Source organism: Cucurbita maxima, unplaced genomic scaffold (assembly GCF_002738345.1).
Source record: "Cucurbita maxima cultivar Rimu unplaced genomic scaffold, Cmax_1.0 Cma_Scf00025, whole genome shotgun sequence".
Classification (NCBI taxonomy): domain Eukaryota; kingdom Viridiplantae; phylum Streptophyta; class Magnoliopsida; order Cucurbitales; family Cucurbitaceae; genus Cucurbita; species Cucurbita maxima.
Window position 1 is genome coordinate 2,854,604 of NW_019272041.1, and position 18,405 is coordinate 2,873,008.

Sequence of the window (18,405 nt, forward strand, 5' to 3'; positions counted from 1 at the left end):
AGAGAAAAACGAATCACTTATAAAAGGTAGAAACATCTCTCTAATGAACGCATTTTAAAATCGTGAGAGACACCCAGAAAGAAAAGTCCAAAAAAAGACAGATCTTTGTAATGGACGAATTTTAAAACCACGTGAGATACCAAAAAAGAAATCTCCAAGCTTGAACGGTTACAGTGACACATAAAAGGATATGTCAAGTAACTTACTTAAAAATGGGCATACACCAAACATTATAAATTTAATGAACACTTACATAAAAGAGAGAATAGTGAAGGATATCATGAAGTTGATTGAAATTAATGTGGATATTCGAACATGAACAGAACCAAAGACAACTACAGCCATAATAATAACAATAGATTATTAGCGATGCTGTTTGGCCAAGTGGGAGACTTCTTCACCACATAAATATATAAGACTATTTCAGGTTTAGGGTTAAACAAGAATCTGCCACGTTGCCTCTGCCTTCTAAAATATTATTAAATAACATAAATTATTGTTCTTTTTTTATTTATAAAATACTAATATTTCTTACTATTAAATTAAAAAATACTGACATATTTCTTCATGGAGATGGATTCTTGGAAACCCATTTGATAGTAAGAAAATTAGGGTTTTGAGATTAAAAAGAAAAAGAAAAAGAAAAAGAAAAAGAAAAGAAAAGGATTAGGGTTTAGAGGTTTGTATGAATTGAATGGAAGAAGTCAAGGCAGATTAGTTGTGGGCTAAGGGTAATGAATCAAGATCCAATGATGATTCCACTAATCAAACATTTGGAATATAAAATTTACAACAAATTAAAATAATTAGGTTCTTATATGATGTTTTTGAGTGAGCTTAGTCAATTAATATAATAATAAACATGTTTAAATTAATCTAAATTGTCGAAGGTCTCGATCATGTTTGTCCAAAACGTATTGTACATGGTCGCATGCCCATTTCATACCCCTTTTACTTGCTTTCATGTTAGATAGGTCTTTACTATTCTTGTTATGTCAATACGGGGTATATGATTTATTACCAAAATCATGTCTACACCTGTCATGACTAAAATGCTTTATATGTACTATAAGGGGATGTGACTAATTGTTAATTTTTCCTACTCGAGTTATATGTTATCAAAGTCGTTGTTGTTTTTTCACTTTTAGTTTATAACATTGATTTTTTTTAAACTGTTTTCAATAGTTACTCACTCACGTTTTCGAAAACATTTTTCTCAAACGTAACTCGAAGATCGAGCAAACACCGATATCGTCTGCGAAATGAGGTCTATGCTTTAAAAATATTTGTGCAAAATTTCCTTACAAAAATGTAAAAATAATAATAATAAGAAGAAGAATAATAAATAAAGTAGTTTTGTTAGTTAAAATTAGTGGCGAATGGGCTATTGGATTCCTGACACGTGGTGAACAGTGGATTTGTAAGTGTTTATGATGTGGGGCTGTGATGAAGCGGGAACCATTCTGATAATTAAAGGAAAGTGAGGAACTGGTCCCATTGCATGTGACCAATTGATTTTGCACTTTTTCCCTCTTTTGTCAATTCTCAATATATTTAGAATAAAAATTTAATATATATTATTCCATATTTGATTTATGTAATTTTCACCTCTTATATATTTAGAATAAACCAAATAAAAATCAGGTTGAAATCTTTAATGAACTCCATAACCAAATTTAAATCAAATCGACGGTAGATTTGATTGGTCCTAGCACTCGTAACGAGACAAGTAGGTGTGGAGATTTGAAAGGTCTTAATTTGCATATTCATAAAGAAACTAGCTCTGGGTACGACCGGACAACTACCGATATCTCAAAATCTCCTTTCTGAGAATATTGGTTGTGATATTGATCTTACGGGGGGAACGAAGTCTTGGTTGTATATTTAATCAACAAAATGATGTGATGGATAAGACGAGATCGTTTGGAACCCGACCAAATGTGAGTGGAAGATAATAAAGGGTTTATAGGGGTAAGATGCCACAAAATTGATTTTTTTTTTTAATATAATTTTATGAAGAAAAAGAAGAAGAAGCAAAGAGAGGTTGTCCTAATCTTTGGCCTAACTTGGGAGAAAGATATGAAGAGTGATAAAAATGATAACTACTTCAAAAGTCACTTTCACAAAAGCAAATTCTTCCAAATAAGTGGTTTCGTGAAATTTAATTAATTCGTGTATTAATAGTTGTTTCATTTAGTGTCGGTTCGTTTTGCTATAGGTATCTTCATATTACGTTAAGTCGGGGAGAACAAATTATTATGAAATATCCAATATAACTAAAAGAAATATCAAAATATTTGTGGAATAAATTCTAGGGATCATAGTATAGTTGATGATTAAAATTATGAGACTAACGATAATACGTTACAAGCCAAAATTGACGATATTCGCTAATCGTAGCTTAAATTGTTATAAAAAATGGTGATGATTAGAGAGTAGATGTTGGGAAGGGTATTTTGAATGATCAATGTAAAGAACAAAATCTTAGTAGTTTTAGATTTGATTAAAAGAATGATACCTACCTAATGATTGCAATATAAAAAGTAGCCATAAAATGGGATTGAAATAGTTGACCAAATGCGTCGTTAACAAATTAAAAGTGATTTGACTCGAGTATAGTTGCTTCATGACACTTTTTTTTTTTTTTTTCCTTGTGGAATCTAAAAAAAAAAAACTTTGTTATTAATTTTGAACTGTTCTTATTTTTCTTTTCATTTTCTTGAAAAAAAGATCATTACTAAAATAGCTTAATTTAGGTGACTTTGATAGGGATATACCTATCGGGTAAACCTAAACTAGGGAACCCAAACTAGGGAATCTTCTACCAGGAGAAAGAAGAAAATATTATTAGATACCTGTCAGTTTAAACTCTATATAAGTTGCTTGAGTTATTGATGGATCCAAATGATTTCCTCGACACAATTCAATTCTTGCACACTCCTACTATTTCACAGAAAGTTGTACGTTAAGTTGGGGCCAGAAACGTAATTAAGTCATTTATAATATTGATCCATGGGTGCACCATGTCATTTGGGTATAACCTAGCACCCTCACCATCAAGTCCATCTCTGTGTATTATAAAAATACAATTATCATGTACTAAAAATACAAGAAAAAAAAATAATCCAAATTTAAAAACATAAACAATTGTAATAATAACAACTTGTTGGGAGTAAGGGATGGTGCAAAAAAAAAAAAAAAAACCCATGTTAACATACACCAAGCAAGAATATTTTTATTTACCTGGAGCGGGTTATTGAAGCCACATCAGTTTAAATTTCTCCTTCCAAATCAAGTGCAATAGTTGATGCTTCTCCATCAAGTTTTCTATCCAATACAGTCTGTTCATGTCAAAATGGATGGATACTAAATAGTATATCAAATTGCTCGTCCTTTGGTATTAGAAGGTTACCAGTGTAATAGGCCCAATGAGATTAATATTGGGCTAAGTCCAGGTAATACTGGGAAAGCCAATCCTGAATGATGTTGAGTTCCTGCTTTCTCACATCTTTCAGCCATTTTGGATCATTGGAATCTGAGAATCTCAAGTCTACATGATGAGCTCCTGTTACATTTACCAATCTATATTGTTTGGGTTTCTTCTTGACAATGCAATAATTTAATAATTAAAATAAAAACATTAGAAGTTTAGGGGGCCCAACCTTCTTTTGCCACAATAGCTATTATACTTGAGGATATGTTTTTCAGGACCCTGAAGGAAGCATCAAAACAAGCATATTCAAAATATTAACCAAATAAAAGGGAAGGTGATATGAATATGAGGAGAGAAAGTACCCTCCACCACTCCAAGGATCTCTCAATCCATTGAAGAAAATTATGTTGCTTCCAAACCTCTTCAAAACTCTCTCAATATTCTGCATCATATACTGATAATGACTCAAAATTCAAGCTTAAAAAAACACGTAAAATCAGCTAAAATGATAGATGGAAAGATTGAAAGAAGAAAGAAGAGAGAAATTACAAAGCCGCCAAAGTGTGTGGTGATCCAAAAACGGCGAGGCTCCACGTCAAATAAACTTTTGCAGTAATGGACTCGATCTGCATAGTGCCATGTTGAAGCTGGAAATATGCTATCTTCTGTGTTAGCCCCTGTTGGCAATATTAACTCCGTACAAGCCTACATTTTCAATTTAACACATACTTGGATTATCCAATTCTTTCCAATAATTTTGGAAGCTAAGCTATTAGGGCTTGTCCAGAAATGGGCATGGGCCTTCTTCTTCTGAAACGAAATCACTGAAAATTAATCTAAACTTTTACGTTACAGGTTGCGTGAAATCTCATTCTCAATCAATTTTAGCACTTTTTTAAAATTTAGAATTTAGAAATACCTGCCAAGTCCAATCTCCAAGATCGTGAGGATCCGAATCATCGTCCAGATCAAAACACGTGGCAGTCCCACTGTAGTTATAGTAGACGTTAGCTGCACCGTACAACTTTGCAAACGTGTCGTTCCCAGTCGTGGGATCGTCAATCGCCTTGCACATCTGCACCATCCCTTCCCCACAGCTTATTCGGTCATATTAAATATTTACAGAAAATTACATTATTTATTTAGATTTTTAAAAAATAGTGAAATAAAGGAATTATCTGACCTGTTTTACCGGATAAGCTGGCAACGGGTTTAAAAAATTAGATGGCGTGGGATAATCGGTCATTGCCGTGTACAAAATGGCAGTGTACAGCCAATTTTGAATCGATTGGGAGTCTGCCGGTCTGGATTAATTTGAATAATTTCTGCAAATTAAATTATTATCGAAGTAGAATTGAAAAGAGAGGGAAAAGGAAAGGACTAACTTGCAAAATTTGAAAGAATTGCGAAGCAACTGGGGCCCTCCTGGTTGGTTTGCAACCATGTCAATCTGCTGCCACGACCCCTTAATCACTCTGTAACAATTCTGACTCTCACTCTGTAAAAAATAAATTATAAAATTACAAAATTTATAAAGTGGTTTTTTTTATTATAATAATAGTAATTTATAAAGTGGTCATTGTTGTTGTTTATTATTGTTTTGTGTGTCGTAATCTTCTTGTTAATTTGATTGCTTTAAACAAAGAAAACACAAGGCATGTGAGGTTGTCCTTGCTTACATCTTCAAAGATTATTTTAATTATAGACTTTTGCTTTCAACCTTCCTCCATGTGATATTATATTATTAAATAATCACGTTTCATGTTTCATTCTTTATAATACGAGACTTTATAAAATTAAATTAAGGTTTTGATTTTCATTTTTCATAATATTCCAATATGTGTGGAAAAAAAAACAATTAAAAAAGAAAAGTAAAAGAGAGAGAGACCTTGAAATCTTGGGTGATGATATTGTTGAAGGAATAAGGTGAAGTAATGTTTTCAAACTGGAGAATGGGAGCCGATGATGCTACAGCTCCGATGGCGACGTGGGGGTATTTCAATCTAAACCATGCTGCCAGCACTGCATTACCCACCAAAAACCATTATTATTTTATCATAATCACTATTATAGTTTATATAAATCTACGTAAACAAAAATAAATACAAAACATATAAAGTTATCAATATTTATGTGGTCGAACACACCGAACTATACTAACTCAACTGAGAGTGAGTGCACTATCAGCTTATAGGATGTAGTAGTGTTGTCTGGATTACCACTATTGATGAACCTATCACGGTAACAATGAGCTATAGCTGGAAGTAGACATGTTAATTTTCACTCTGAGTAACGACAAACAACCAAGCCATTAAGAGAGCTAGATTAACTTACTTTGGTTAGCATATCAATTCCAAGGTTCCATGATGATGCAAATGAAATAGCTATAGTGAGGTTGTAGGACAATAATCTTAGGATGGAACGTGCTTAGATGGTTACATTGACAACATTGCAAGGTAACAAGACTAGATGCTCGCAAGGCTTTGTAATTCAACATCAAATTTGGAATTAAAAAACGTCAACAATGTCTCTTCAATGTTGCAACATCAATAATCATGAATTAGTTAGACGAACTTGTTCTAGACATATCAATTGATTCACCGTAGGCATGTCTCCCATCACTCAAACACAAGATGATGGACCAATATTTGTATTCTAGAGCATGTGGAAGAATCCAATGGACCAAAAGCTTAAGAGGAACTAGATTAGGCATTGCGGGGTTGACATCGACAAACCCCTCGAACAAAGTACATCTCCCCTTAATCGAGGCTCGACTTTTTTTTTTTTTTGGAGTTGTTCGAAATTTGAGGATTTACCAATCTATTAGCATGACTAAGTCTAGGACATAGCCTTGATACCAAGTAGATGAACACAACTCTCCAGAATGGTATAATATTGTCCACTTTGAGCATAAGCTCTCATGACTTTGCTTTGGGCTTCCCAAAAAGTCTCATATCAAAGGAGATACTATTTTTTTTTATTATAAATTCATAATCATTCTCTAAATTAGTCCACATGGGACTTTCATCCTCCAACAACGCAATAAATAGTAGAATATTTAAATAAATAGTTTGGAAAAAAAAATCTCAATCCTTACTTAAGATGGGAATAGAGGCAGTGTAGGAGGAAGAGAATCTTTTCTTGTAGCCTAAATTTGTATTTAAGATAGTTAATTAAGATAGTTTTCAAGGGAGATTCTCAACAAATTTAGTATTTAAATGAAGATGATGAGAGAAATTAACATTTTAAATTATGAATTACTTAAAATAAGTAATTGAAATGATAGATTCCTGAAGCATTAAAAGGAAATAATTCTAATTTTGAATTTCCGGGGGCGCTCAAATCCCAATAAAAAAATGGTGGGAAATTTTGTAGACAGAATAGCAATAGAACGTGCATAGGGCCGAGTTGTGGGGTCCGGGGACCCATTCCGGTCCATACCCCAATTACACGCCTTCCTAAAGTATAAATAATTTTAACACCAATAATAATTTTCTTTAAGAAATATAAAAACAATGGTAGAGAAATAGTAAAATAAACACAAATTTTAAAAAATTATTATTATCAAATAGGACGATGAACCAATACCAACCCTATTTTTTTTCTTTAATTCGAACCAAACCATCTCCTAAAACCTTTAACTACAAGAAATAGAAATTAAGCATTTAAAAAAAAAAAAAATGGCGACGAAGAAATCAAGAAATTGAAAGTTGAAGAATAGCGAGTGACTTACTTCCTCCATAGGAACCTCCAAACACCACAACCGGCGAATCAATCGCCGTCAAATTCCTCTTGAAATCAGTTATCAGAGTTGCATAATCCGCCAGCGCCTGCGTCGAGCTTAAAAATCCAAGCGTACTAGAATTCCTATTAGCCACATCTTCATCTCCCCCAAACGGAATCGATTTCCCGTAAAACCTATGCTGCAACACCACAACAACAATCAATTTCATACTCCTTCGCGAATCCATACATATCCAGATAAATCGAACAGCAATCGATACTGATTTTAAGAAGAGCGAATAAATTAGGGCAAACTCGAATCCTCACCTCGATGAACACGACAAGCGCGCGGAATTTTGGAGCGGATTCGAGAATGAAACCGGTGTTCTGTGCGAACCATTCGATGTTACCTTCGTTGCCGGTGTAGACAAAGATCGGAGCGTTCTCAGCAGCGCCTCCCCAATAGGTGTCGTTGATGAGATACCTCTGCTGGAAGGATTGGTAGCTTTGAGGATTGAAGTTGAAGTGGTCGAGGATCTGAGTGAAGAAGGCGGTGCGGTAGTGGCGGAGGGAATCGATTGGGGGATTTTGAGAGCGGAGGAGGAAGGAAGAAGAGAAGAGAGAGGAAGTTTTGGAAAAGGAAGAAGAGAAATGGAGGAAAAGGAAGAGGAAAAGTGAAAGGGAAGTGGATGTAGACGCCATTGTTGCAGAGAGTGAAGTTGTGTGGAGTTTGGATTTTATGCGCCAACTGCCATGTGCGGACGAGCATAAAAGATTGTTGGAGTTCGGTCTTCATTTGGATTCTGCCCGCCTCTCTATCATTTTATATCCTTTAATACATCTCTAATCTTGGATTCATCTACCAATAAAATTATAATTTTTTTTATTTTATTACATCCAAAATTGTTTAAAAAAAAAACTAACAACTAGTAGATTTATTCAACCCCTCACTCAAAAATCAAAACATCAAATTTTAATTAATAATTATTATTTTTTAATTGTATATGATACAAATATAATTATATATATACTCAAATATTAATAGAGGAATAAGTCAAATTAATTATTTATATTATAAAAGGAAAGAAGTCAAAATAATCATATTTTGTATAATTTCTTGGTTGACAGATTTAGAGGAGAGGTGGACCCAAATGGAAAGATTAATGGAAAAGAAGAGCTGGCCCACCTTGAGAGTATGAGCCACTTTCAATCATTGGAAATTTGGTTCTTGAAATTTTTATTTTTATTATTATTATTTTTAAAATATATATTTGAATTTTTAGTCAAATTTCAAAAACAATAACAAAATTTTGAAAACTACTTTTTCAATTTTTAGTTTAAAAAAACATGGTTTAATTTTTAAAAATATATTTAAATTTTAGATTAAAAAAAACCATATAAACTTAACTTTATTTTTATATTTTAATCTTATTTCTCTTTTTCAATAAAATTATAAATAATTTTTTTTTTAATTATGGGTTAAATAGACAATTACGTCAAATTAGAGACTATTCAAGTAAAATAAAATTTAAAAAAAAAAAAAAAAACTTGGGTTCCCTCCATTAAAATTAAATTTATAAATACTATTTATACGTATAATTTTCCTTCTTTTTTTTTTATCTAATTTTAAATATATCTTCAAAAAGCAAGCCAAATTATATAAAAAAAAATTATTATATTTAGAAATTGACTATATTATATATATATATATATATATATATATAATGTGGGCTCGCTTCCTTTCCCGACTGGCTGTTGAATATAATATAGCAAAAAAAAAGTATAGTTTTGGTCCATGAAGCCCACGCCGCTTTTCTTGATGAAGTTGCTCCTCTTTCAAATAAATAAATAACTTTAAAAAAGAAAAGAAAAGAAGTAAAGTTATTATTATTATTTTTTTTAAAGAAAATTATTTTTAATGGGTGTGACTTATTTGAAGTCTATATAGTTAAAAATCCATAAAAAAAATTATATATATTTTTAAGTATATATGAAGAGTGAAATTAAATTTTTTCTTTTGTGGCATTAAATTTTTTTGATGCATGAAACAACTAACGATCCAGAGATTAATTCTTTAATGAATTTTGTTAGGGCTAGCTAAAAAGGCTACTAGGCTAGGTGGCATGTGCCATTATTTTCACTAATAATTATTTTTTCGATATTTTTTTTAGATTCATATATTTTTTAAAATCTTATTAAATACCATGAATTAGAAAATAGTTCAATATTTATTTTAGACTAGTTAATTCATTTAAAGTAATATACGTGTGTATAAATAGTGATTCGCGAAGGTCCACTATCCCAAATAAATAGACTCATAGTCTTATAAATAAAATAAAAATAATATATAATTTAATTGAGTTGGCATTTAAGTGAGAAAATTTGAAATTTATATTGATTTTAGGATAGTACAATAAAATGCTCTTATTTAGTTATTTACACTTATTTGGTTTTTTTTTTTTTTTTTTCCTTTATTTATATTAAATTTTGATGGGCTATAAATAATTGAGTAGCCACCCACTAGAAACGTAAGTGGTTGAATAATTTTTAAGCCACGTTTTTAAATTTAAAAAAAAAAAAAAACAACAAAAATTTATCTGACTTTCAATTATTTGAACTCTTTTTTAGTTATCTTATCCTCAAAATTACTCTCTTTAAAATATATTTCATATTTACTCGGACATCTCATTAATTCTTATTATACATATATATATAATAAGAAATTGTAACATCATTATCAATTGGCACACTTGATATGTAGATAGAAAAAGACAACGAATACTTTATATCATGTTTCGATGTAAATGTTAAATTAACTCTACTTCGAAATGATTTTAACGGTGACGATGAAATAGTGAACGGTAATTTCTTTAGTAAGTTTTGTTTATCCTTTTACTTTTTCCTCGAAAACCTACAAAACCTAGCAAGTTACCATGATGATTTCACTGCTGGTTGAAACATAGCGTGGGTACTAAATTTTGACTCACAAGATTTTGCGATTTGAAAGAATATAATAATAAATTCTGGGGAAAAAAAAGTAATTTTTATTTAAAAAAATGGTAAATTAATGAGAAATAGAAGGAAGTTGCATGGAATTGAAGTGTCCTTAATTATTGCCTAGACCACCTGCAATTATCATTAGACCACTATTATCCCAAAACCCTAACTCTATTTTTTATTTCATTAATCATAGTCATTCTATTAATGTCAATTTAAATTTGTATTTAAAACATTACGACGGACCAACCACCACTGACCATAACATCTAAGGGTTAGGATTCCAAATTAAACTTAGCAACGAAAAGATGAAGATTATGATTGAAGTAAGGACAACTATCCCGAGTGATATGAGACATGGTGAAACTAAAAATATAGCAACGAGAATCAATGTCAAGAGTGAATAATATCGTAGATTTTTTAAGTCAGTGCCTATTTGGTCACTGAACAAATTTTTAACATATTAAAAAATTAACTGATCTATATACTTTCAATTTTGTGTCTAATAAACTTATAAATTAAAAAAATGTATGTCGATGTTACAAAATAAAATAAAAAATAATAGTAACTATTTATTTAAACAGTAAAAAAAACATTGAGAATAAATTTGGTTTTTAACAAAATAAAAAAGACAGAAAAAAAAGTGGACAATGGGGTGGGGGTATGTTTCCTAGTAAGACAATCTATACGGTCACAGATTTTCTCTTCAAACCACATTTAATTGGTCGGTGATTTTGCCTTCCAAACATGTCATTATCTACCCGCCAAAAATTTCCTAAAAAAACACATTCAATTATTATTGTTATCGTTTTAATACGAACCTACGTACTATTAAACCAAATCAAGAGCGGTTCACGGGTTAATAGTCCATACATTGGACTTAAGTGACTAAATTACGTTTCACGTTTTGTTTGGTTTGGTGCTAAGAACACCTACAAATGTCTATAAATTGTTAGATTTTTTTCCTTTTATAATGCAAAATTATCAATATTGCATTTAATTTTGAATTTTTTTCTAAAGGATTTTGAAGACGTACATTGTTCACGATTTTCTATCTACTCTCCGATCAAAAAATAATTGGTAATTTATAATAGCTTAAACCCACCTATAACAGATATTGTCTACTTTGACCCATTATGTATCAACGTTAGTCTCACGGTTTTAAAACACGTTTGCTACAAAAAAAAAAAAAAAATCACACCTTTATAAAGAATGTTTCATGTTTGACTCTATACCATTTACAATTGTCTAACCTCACCACTAGTTCATATTATTCGCTCTAGCTTGTTACGTAATGCTAGAGAAATGTTCTCAAACCCTACTTCGTTTTCCTCTCCATCCCATCTGGAATGTCACGTAATCACGTAAATATAATAATTTAGTATATACAATATCCATTCCTTTTGCTTTCTTAAACAACTCCCTTCTTTTGAAATTCCCCATTTTTTAACCACAGAATCCGAAATATCGAAACGACGCCGTTGCATTGAAAGACATTTTTAAATTCAATGTTTTTTTTTTTTTTGGTTGCTACCCTAATCAATTACGCCACGTTCTCGAGCGTACCTGGTCCCGACCGCAGCGGATTCCACACATCTCTCTCCGTTCAGCCTTCATTTTACCCTATGGTCTCCTTTATCTTGTTCTTCTTCTTCTAGCTTACAGTCTGTATTACGCTCTATTTTAATTGCTTCCTTCTTCTATAATACTCGCAGTTTCTTCGTGGGATTTCTTTTAAACTTCGTATTTCAGTGTTCATACATAAACCCAAGTTAGCTTTGCTCTGGATTGTGGCTCTGCTATGATTTGAAAGGGTACAGTGAAGCGAAAAAGTTGATATGGAAAAGAAAAAGAAAAGAAAAGATTAATTGTTTCTATGCTTTTTTTCAATTGATTTTATGAACTCTTTTGCTTTTTCATTCAAGTGATCAAGGTAAGGAGGATTTTAGGGTAATCTGTGTCTGATTCTCGCTTGTTTGATCATATTACAGATCTTGCCGTTCTAGCTGACGATGCCAAGGCAGAATCTCGCGGCGGAATTAATTCCAGGGAAAATCAGAAAACGAGGCTGTTCCTCATCCGCTTCTTCCTCATCTTCAATTCTTCAAAATTACAGGTTTAAGCGAGCCATTCTGGTGGGTAAAAGGGCTGGATCCTCAACTCCATTGCCTTCATGGAGGCTTATGACCTCACGATCGAGATCCCCTGCTTCTGCATTTCGTTCCACTGAGTCCCCCAATTACGAGCTTCATCAGTGCGCCAGTGGCCGGTCCAAGCAAGCTCCGGTGTCAGCGAGGAAGCTGGCGGCGACGCTGTGGGAGATGAATGAGTTGCCATCGACAAGGGTGAAGGAGGGTCTGGCCTTGGAGGAGAGGAAATCAAGAAAGGAAATGAAGGGCAGAGAGAAAACGACACGCTCAGTTCATTCTGGCTCTTTGCCTCCCCATCTCTCCGATCCGTCGCATAGCCCTGTTTCCGAGGTGGGTTTCTGCTCTTTTCCCTCTTTTCTCAATTGGGTTCTTTACTTTTGTTTGGTTGATCTGATTTTCTGCATTAAATATGTAGAACTCTGTTTGTTGTTTGAGAGAACTATTTCTATTTGGTTCAATTCTTTGGTCTTGGGATACAAATTAATGGAGGAGATGGACATGTGGGGCTTAGATGAAAGGCTTTTCCTACTCAATATGATCTAACATTGTATTGTTCCTTTCCTGTGATCTGTTGGATTTAGATATGGAAATGGTATTTGTATCTATCACGTATGTTCTTCAGGATTCTGGTTTATACTTTTGTAGAGAGCGGATCGCTCCGGAACAGGCAGTCGCTGTCGAAGAACTCCGTCCATGTCTCAGAGGCCAAAGCTTGCTGATCATGGCGTTGGAGTTCTTGATTCTGTGAGCAATGCTAGCTTGATGGAGGTATGCTGTGTATTAGGTGCTTTATCCGTACATCTTTGTTTGATATCTTGTATGACAATTCCCTAGTGATCCATTAAGCTTATCATCGGATTCGTTTTATACCAATGGCGAAAAGGCAAGTTCATGTATGATAGTTTGATGTTTGTCATATAGATCGAGACAAGATCGAGGATCCAAACTCCAATTGCATCGAATGTCGGTGTTAGGACACGGCTGAAGGATGTTAGTAATGCGTTGACAACTTCTAAGGAGCTTCTCAAAATCATTAACCGTGTTTGGGGACATGAAGATCGTCCTTCCACGAGCATGTCCTTAATCTCGGCCTTACACGCTGAGCTAGAGAGGGCTCGATTGCAGGTCAATCAGCTTGTCCAAGAGCAAAGATATGAGCAGAATGACATAAGCTATCTGATGAGGTGCTTTGCTGAAGAGAAGGAAGCATGGAAGAGCAAGGAGCAAGAAGTTGTGGAGGCAGCTATTGAATCTGTGGCTGGAGAGCTCGAAGTCGAAAGGAAACTTCGAAGAAGGTTCGAGAGCTTGAACAAGAAGCTTGGACGAGAACTTGCTGAGACAAAGTCAACACTTCTGAAAGTGGTCAAAGAACTCGAGAGTGAAAAGAGAGCAAGGGAAATTATGGAGCAAGTATGTGATGACTTAGCAAACGATGTCGGGGACGAAAAGCTAAAAGTCGAGGAAATGCAGAAAGAATCTGCTAAACTTTGTGAGAATGTCAATAAAGAAAGAGAAATGAAGCGAATAGCTGCTGTGCTGCGTGACGAACAAGCTCATATAGATACCGATCTCGACGACAAAAACGCTGCAGTTGATAAACTGAGGAATCAACTCGAGGCGTTCTTGGGTATCAAAAGAGCTAAAGAAAAAGAGTTCGGATCGAAGGACTCGAACGAAGTGAAATTTGCAGCATACCGAAACAAAAACGGGGTTCATTCGTTTCAAAGCGAGGAAAAGGAAGAAGGGGAAGTTGTAGACGGAGTAGAATGTGAAGAAGATTTGGCTGAGAGTGATCTTCACTCAATAGAATTAAACATGGACAACAACAAAAGCTATGACTGGATTCATTCTTCTGGCATTCCTCTTGATTCAAGGAGGCCTTCGATCGACGATGAACTCAAGTCGAGAAAATCGACATCTAAGAAGGGTTCGAGAAAAAGCACATCCTTACAAAGAAGCATTTCCGAGGGAGAGGAATGGGGAGGAAACCAAGCTGAAAACCTTCCAATTTCAGGGGATCATCATCATCATCATCATGTTTTAGATTGGGAAAGAAGCTCAGTACTGGAGAAACTAGCTTATGGAGATCAATATCAAGGATACAATTCATCGAAGAACCTCCGAGACCAAATCTTATCCGGGTCGAGGCTCGGTTCAATGAAAGTCACTGCCAGCCCGACACGGCTGTGGGAACAAGCACGACCCTCTAGAGAACTTGCAGATTCCATGGTGCAAGGCAATGGCTTGAAGTCTAGGCTGATGGAGGTTAGAGGCGAAGGTGGTCTAAGTTCAAGGAAGTACAAATAATAATATAACCATGGCAACAACGAGAGCTGCTACAAAGTTGCAGCAGCCCGCTGCTCAAAAGCTCTCAAGGCGGCTGCCAATCCAATCCAATCCCAGTAGATATATATATTGTGAAATAGAAGACAGCCCATGTTTTGTAAGATTTCTGTAGAAAAAGAAACGCTTTGAATTCATTTTCGTTCTTATTTTTGCTTGTTTCCCCAGCCCATCTGGAACTGGATCATGTTGAAGATGGTGTGTTCTTTGAGTAATTTTCAACCATTGAAGAGCTTTTTTGTTGTCAGGATTTTGTACAGAGAATGTTCAAATTTTTATGATCAAACTTTGCTCCAAAAATTAACAAATTTTCTGAAATCATCGTAAATGTTTTTCAACGAAGAAAAAAATTGATATGATAATGACCAAATGTCATTTGTAGCAATAATGAACAGTACTTTTTTTTGGCTATTAATTTTCTGAAAAAGATGTCAGATGTTGCGTCAGGATATTAAATTAAATGAATTCCAACGAACACAATGAATATACAACGAATAATTTTTCTGGTTTAGAATATCTTCAAAAAAGAAATAGTTGAAATTTGGTGCGATTTTTTCATCGATTATGCGAAATCAATAGCCGATTTGATTGCAGGAAGAACCAGCGCTTCTCTCTCATGGAACGAATGTTTCTCTGGGCGTTATTTTTCGTATTATTTTCATTCTGTGTATCATCGGGGAAGGAAACCGAGCCGCCATTGGAGATGGAACATCTAACTTCGGAGCTTTTGGAATCGGCAAGAACTCCGGAGTTTTTTGATTGGTTGGTTAGGTCGCGGAGGAAGCTGCACGAGAATCCAGAGCTCTCGTTCCAGGAATTCGAGACGAGTGAATTCATCCGAACAGAGCTTGAATCTCTTGGGGTTAATTTCACTTGGCCCATCGCGAAGACCGGAATCGTCGCCTCCATTGGATCAGGTGCGCAGCCATGGTTCGCTCTTAGGGCCGATATGGATGCTCTACCAATCCAGGTTTCTCTCCGTTAATATCGATAACACTTTTTCGAATCTGCCTTGAATTTGGGGATTGAGAACTGGAAGAACCCTAATTTGTTCCACTTGAAATTGGGATTAAAATTAGGTTTTCGATTCTTTCTAACTAGATGAAAACATTGATGAATTCCTTTGTTTTCAAGTCTGAAATCTGAACATGGCTGTAGCAATATCACATGTTGTATAGGAAATGGTTGAATGGGAGCATAAGAGCAAGAACGATGGCAAAATGCACGCCTGTGGCCATGATGTTCATGTCACAATGCTTCTTGGAGCTGCTAAGTTACTTCAACAGAGAAGAAATGAGCTCAAGGTAGTAATATACATTCATTTTCTTTCTGTTTCTTGGATTGATATGATTCATTTTGGAATGTGTTTGAAAATTGTGAAAGGGCACAGTGAAGCTTGTTTTCCAACCTGGGGAAGAGGGAGCTGCAGGAGCTTACCATATGTTAAAAGAGGGTGCTCTGGACAAGTTCCAGGGCATATTTGGGTTACATGTTGCACCAGATTTGCCAATAGGGACAATTGGTTCAAGGGCTGGTCCATTTATGGCTGGTAGTGGTAGGTTTTTGGCTACTATTCAAGGAAGTGGTGGTCATGCTGCCATGCCTCATAAAGCTAAAGATCCTGTTCTTGCTATGTCCTTGGCTATCATCTCTCTCCAACACATAATTTCTCGAGAAACAGATCCTCTTGAATCCAGGGTAATCTTATCTTTATTATATTTCATTGATGAAAGATGAACTTGAAATAGATTATAATCTTGAAGTTATGTATTGTGAAATGGTTGAGAAACAGTCGACTGTCAAAAAACTACATAGGTAGGTTGGAAATTAAGTGTATGCTTAGCTTGAGACGTGTCTTCCCAAGTGGTTATCGATGACTAAAATTGCCTTTTTACTTGAGATCCCACCTCGTTGGAGAGGGAAAAGAAGCATTCTTTATAAGGGTGTAGAAACCTCTCCCTAGCAGACCGTTTTGAAAACCCTGAGGGGAAAGTCCAAGGAGGACAATATTTGCTAGCGGTGGACTTCGACTGTTACAAATGGTATTAGAGCTAGACACCGGACGGTGTGCCGACGAGAACGCTAGCGAGGACGTTGGGATCCGAAGGGGGATGGATTGTAAGATCACATATAAGTTGGAGAGAGGAACAAAATATTCTTTATAAGGGTGTGAAAACCTCTCCCTAGGAGACTACGTTTTAAAAACCTTGAGGGGAATCCCCTGAAACAGAAAACCTAAAGAGGATAATATTGGCTAGTGGTGGGGTTGGGCGGTTACAAATAGTATCAAAGCCAAACACCGCAGCAAGGAAGTTGGGACCTGAAGAGGGTGGATTGTGAGATTCAACATCGGTTGGAGAGAGAAACGAAACATTTTTTATAAAGGTATGGGTACCTCTCTCTAGCATACGTGTTATAGAAATCTGGAGGGGAAGCTCGCTAAGGAAAGCTCAAAGATGACAATATCTATTAGCCGTAGGTTTGGACTAGCTTGCTAAGGAAAGCTCAAAAATGACAATATCTACTCGCTGTAGGTTTGGACTACTACAGTTTAATAAGAATTTTTTAGGGTGATCTTATCAACTAAAGACGATTTAATAACTTTTCGATAATCAACAATGGTTCTCTTTAACTCTAAAAGTAGATTAAAAGTAACCGATACTCATTGTGTAATGTTGTTCTCTACTGTTAGCTAGCAATTTAGGATGACTTCTTGGAACATTATGAAATTGAAGAGTAACCATCATCTTTTTTGGTAGGTGATCACCGTGGGGTTCGTTAAGGGTGGTCAAGCAGGAAACGTGATCCCGGAAACTGTAACATTTGGTGGTACGTTCCGAAGCATGACTGTGGAAGGATTGTCCTACCTCCAGCAAAGAATTAAAGAGGTACCCTCCCACTTAAGTTCCTAAATAGAATTGAGTTCTTTATGAATCAATGGACTTTTCATCGACATTGAACAATAAAAGGAAAAAAGAATGAGTGAGTTTAGGAATTATGATGCAAGAAACTGTGTTGGCTTACGGGGATGATCCCACCAGGTCATAGAGTTTCAATCAGCCGTGCATCAGTGCAATGCCACCGTCGACTTCATGGAAGAAAAGTCGAGGGCGTACCCTGCAACTGTCAACGATGAAGCATTGTACAGCCACGCAAAGAAGGTGGGAGAACATTTGCTCGGAGGGGAATCAAATGTGCGTCTTCTTCCGATGTTTATGGCAGCCGAGGACTTCAGCTTCTACGCTCAGAAGATGCCTGCTGCGTTCTTCATGATCGGAGCAAAGAATGAATCGATGAAATCTGGGATTCAACTGCACTCGCCATACATTGTGCTAGATGAGAAAGTTCTTCCAGTTGGATCTGCTCTTCATGCTGCCGTTGCAATTTCTTATCTGGATGGCCAATCTGTGCGCAGTAATTAGGGAACTTCAGTCGAAGTTGTTTGCCCATTTGTCTGGCACTGTTGTACTAATGGGGGCTTTGACAGAGTAATGCATCGCCTTGTAGATGAATTTATATTCCTCGTCTGAAATTTGGATTTGCTATAAATAAATCATGAGGCTCTATGAGCCGGGCTCAGATAGTAGCAGAAAGATGCATGGTTCGGGTAACAAAGCATTCCTTATAAAGGTGTAAAAACCTTTTCTTAGCATACGCCTTCTAAAACCTTAAAAGAGAATCCCGAAGCAAAAGTCTAAAAAAGACAATACTTATTAACAATGGAACTTATACCGTTACTGTAACAAACAAAACTGATTC

General features: G+C 35.1%; 3 protein-coding genes across 5 annotated transcripts; 2 read left to right on the forward strand and 1 right to left on the reverse strand.

Moving 5' to 3' along the window:
* Positions 1-2,973: 2,973 nt before the first annotated feature.
* On the reverse strand, positions 2,974-7,960 carry LOC111498764 (lysosomal Pro-X carboxypeptidase). 3 transcript variants are annotated; one of them, XR_002720864.1, is made up of 12 exons: positions 7,484-7,960; positions 7,167-7,356; positions 5,322-5,455; positions 4,819-4,931; positions 4,617-4,737; positions 4,353-4,508; positions 3,983-4,138; positions 3,796-3,875; positions 3,663-3,712; positions 3,413-3,565; positions 3,244-3,327; positions 2,974-3,068 (listed from the first exon to the last, which is right to left on the reverse strand). XR_002720864.1 is itself a non-coding variant. In XM_023150126.1 (11 exons), the coding sequence occupies exons 1-10, from the start codon at positions 7,856-7,858 to the stop codon at positions 3,435-3,437; spliced, it is 1,506 nt and encodes a 501-aa protein (XP_023005894.1). In that variant the 5' UTR covers positions 7,859-7,960; the 3' UTR covers positions 3,123-3,327; positions 3,413-3,434. The 3 variants fall into 3 exon arrangements, 2 of the variants coding, with proteins under 2 accessions (XP_023005894.1, XP_023005895.1); XM_023150126.1 differs by lacking the exon at positions 2,974-3,068 and having other exon boundaries at positions 3,123-3,327; XM_023150127.1 differs by lacking the exon at positions 2,974-3,068 and having other exon boundaries at positions 3,123-3,341.
* Positions 7,961-11,763: 3,803 nt separating this feature from the next.
* Positions 11,764-14,893, forward strand: LOC111498279 (uncharacterized protein At5g41620). The gene is made up of 4 exons (XM_023149403.1): positions 11,764-11,967; positions 12,145-12,633; positions 12,949-13,071; positions 13,225-14,893. The coding sequence occupies exons 2-4, from the start codon at positions 12,166-12,168 to the stop codon at positions 14,608-14,610; spliced, it is 1,977 nt and encodes a 658-aa protein (XP_023005171.1). The 5' UTR covers positions 11,764-11,967; positions 12,145-12,165; the 3' UTR covers positions 14,611-14,893.
* A 226-nt stretch (positions 14,894-15,119) lies between these two features.
* On the forward strand, positions 15,120-18,235 carry LOC111498280 (IAA-amino acid hydrolase ILR1-like 3). The gene is made up of 5 exons (XM_023149404.1): positions 15,120-15,616; positions 15,825-15,950; positions 16,030-16,344; positions 17,406-17,534; positions 17,688-18,235. The coding sequence occupies exons 1-5, from the start codon at positions 15,263-15,265 to the stop codon at positions 18,066-18,068; spliced, it is 1,305 nt and encodes a 434-aa protein (XP_023005172.1). The 5' UTR covers positions 15,120-15,262; the 3' UTR covers positions 18,069-18,235.
* Positions 18,236-18,405: the final 170 nt, after the last annotated feature.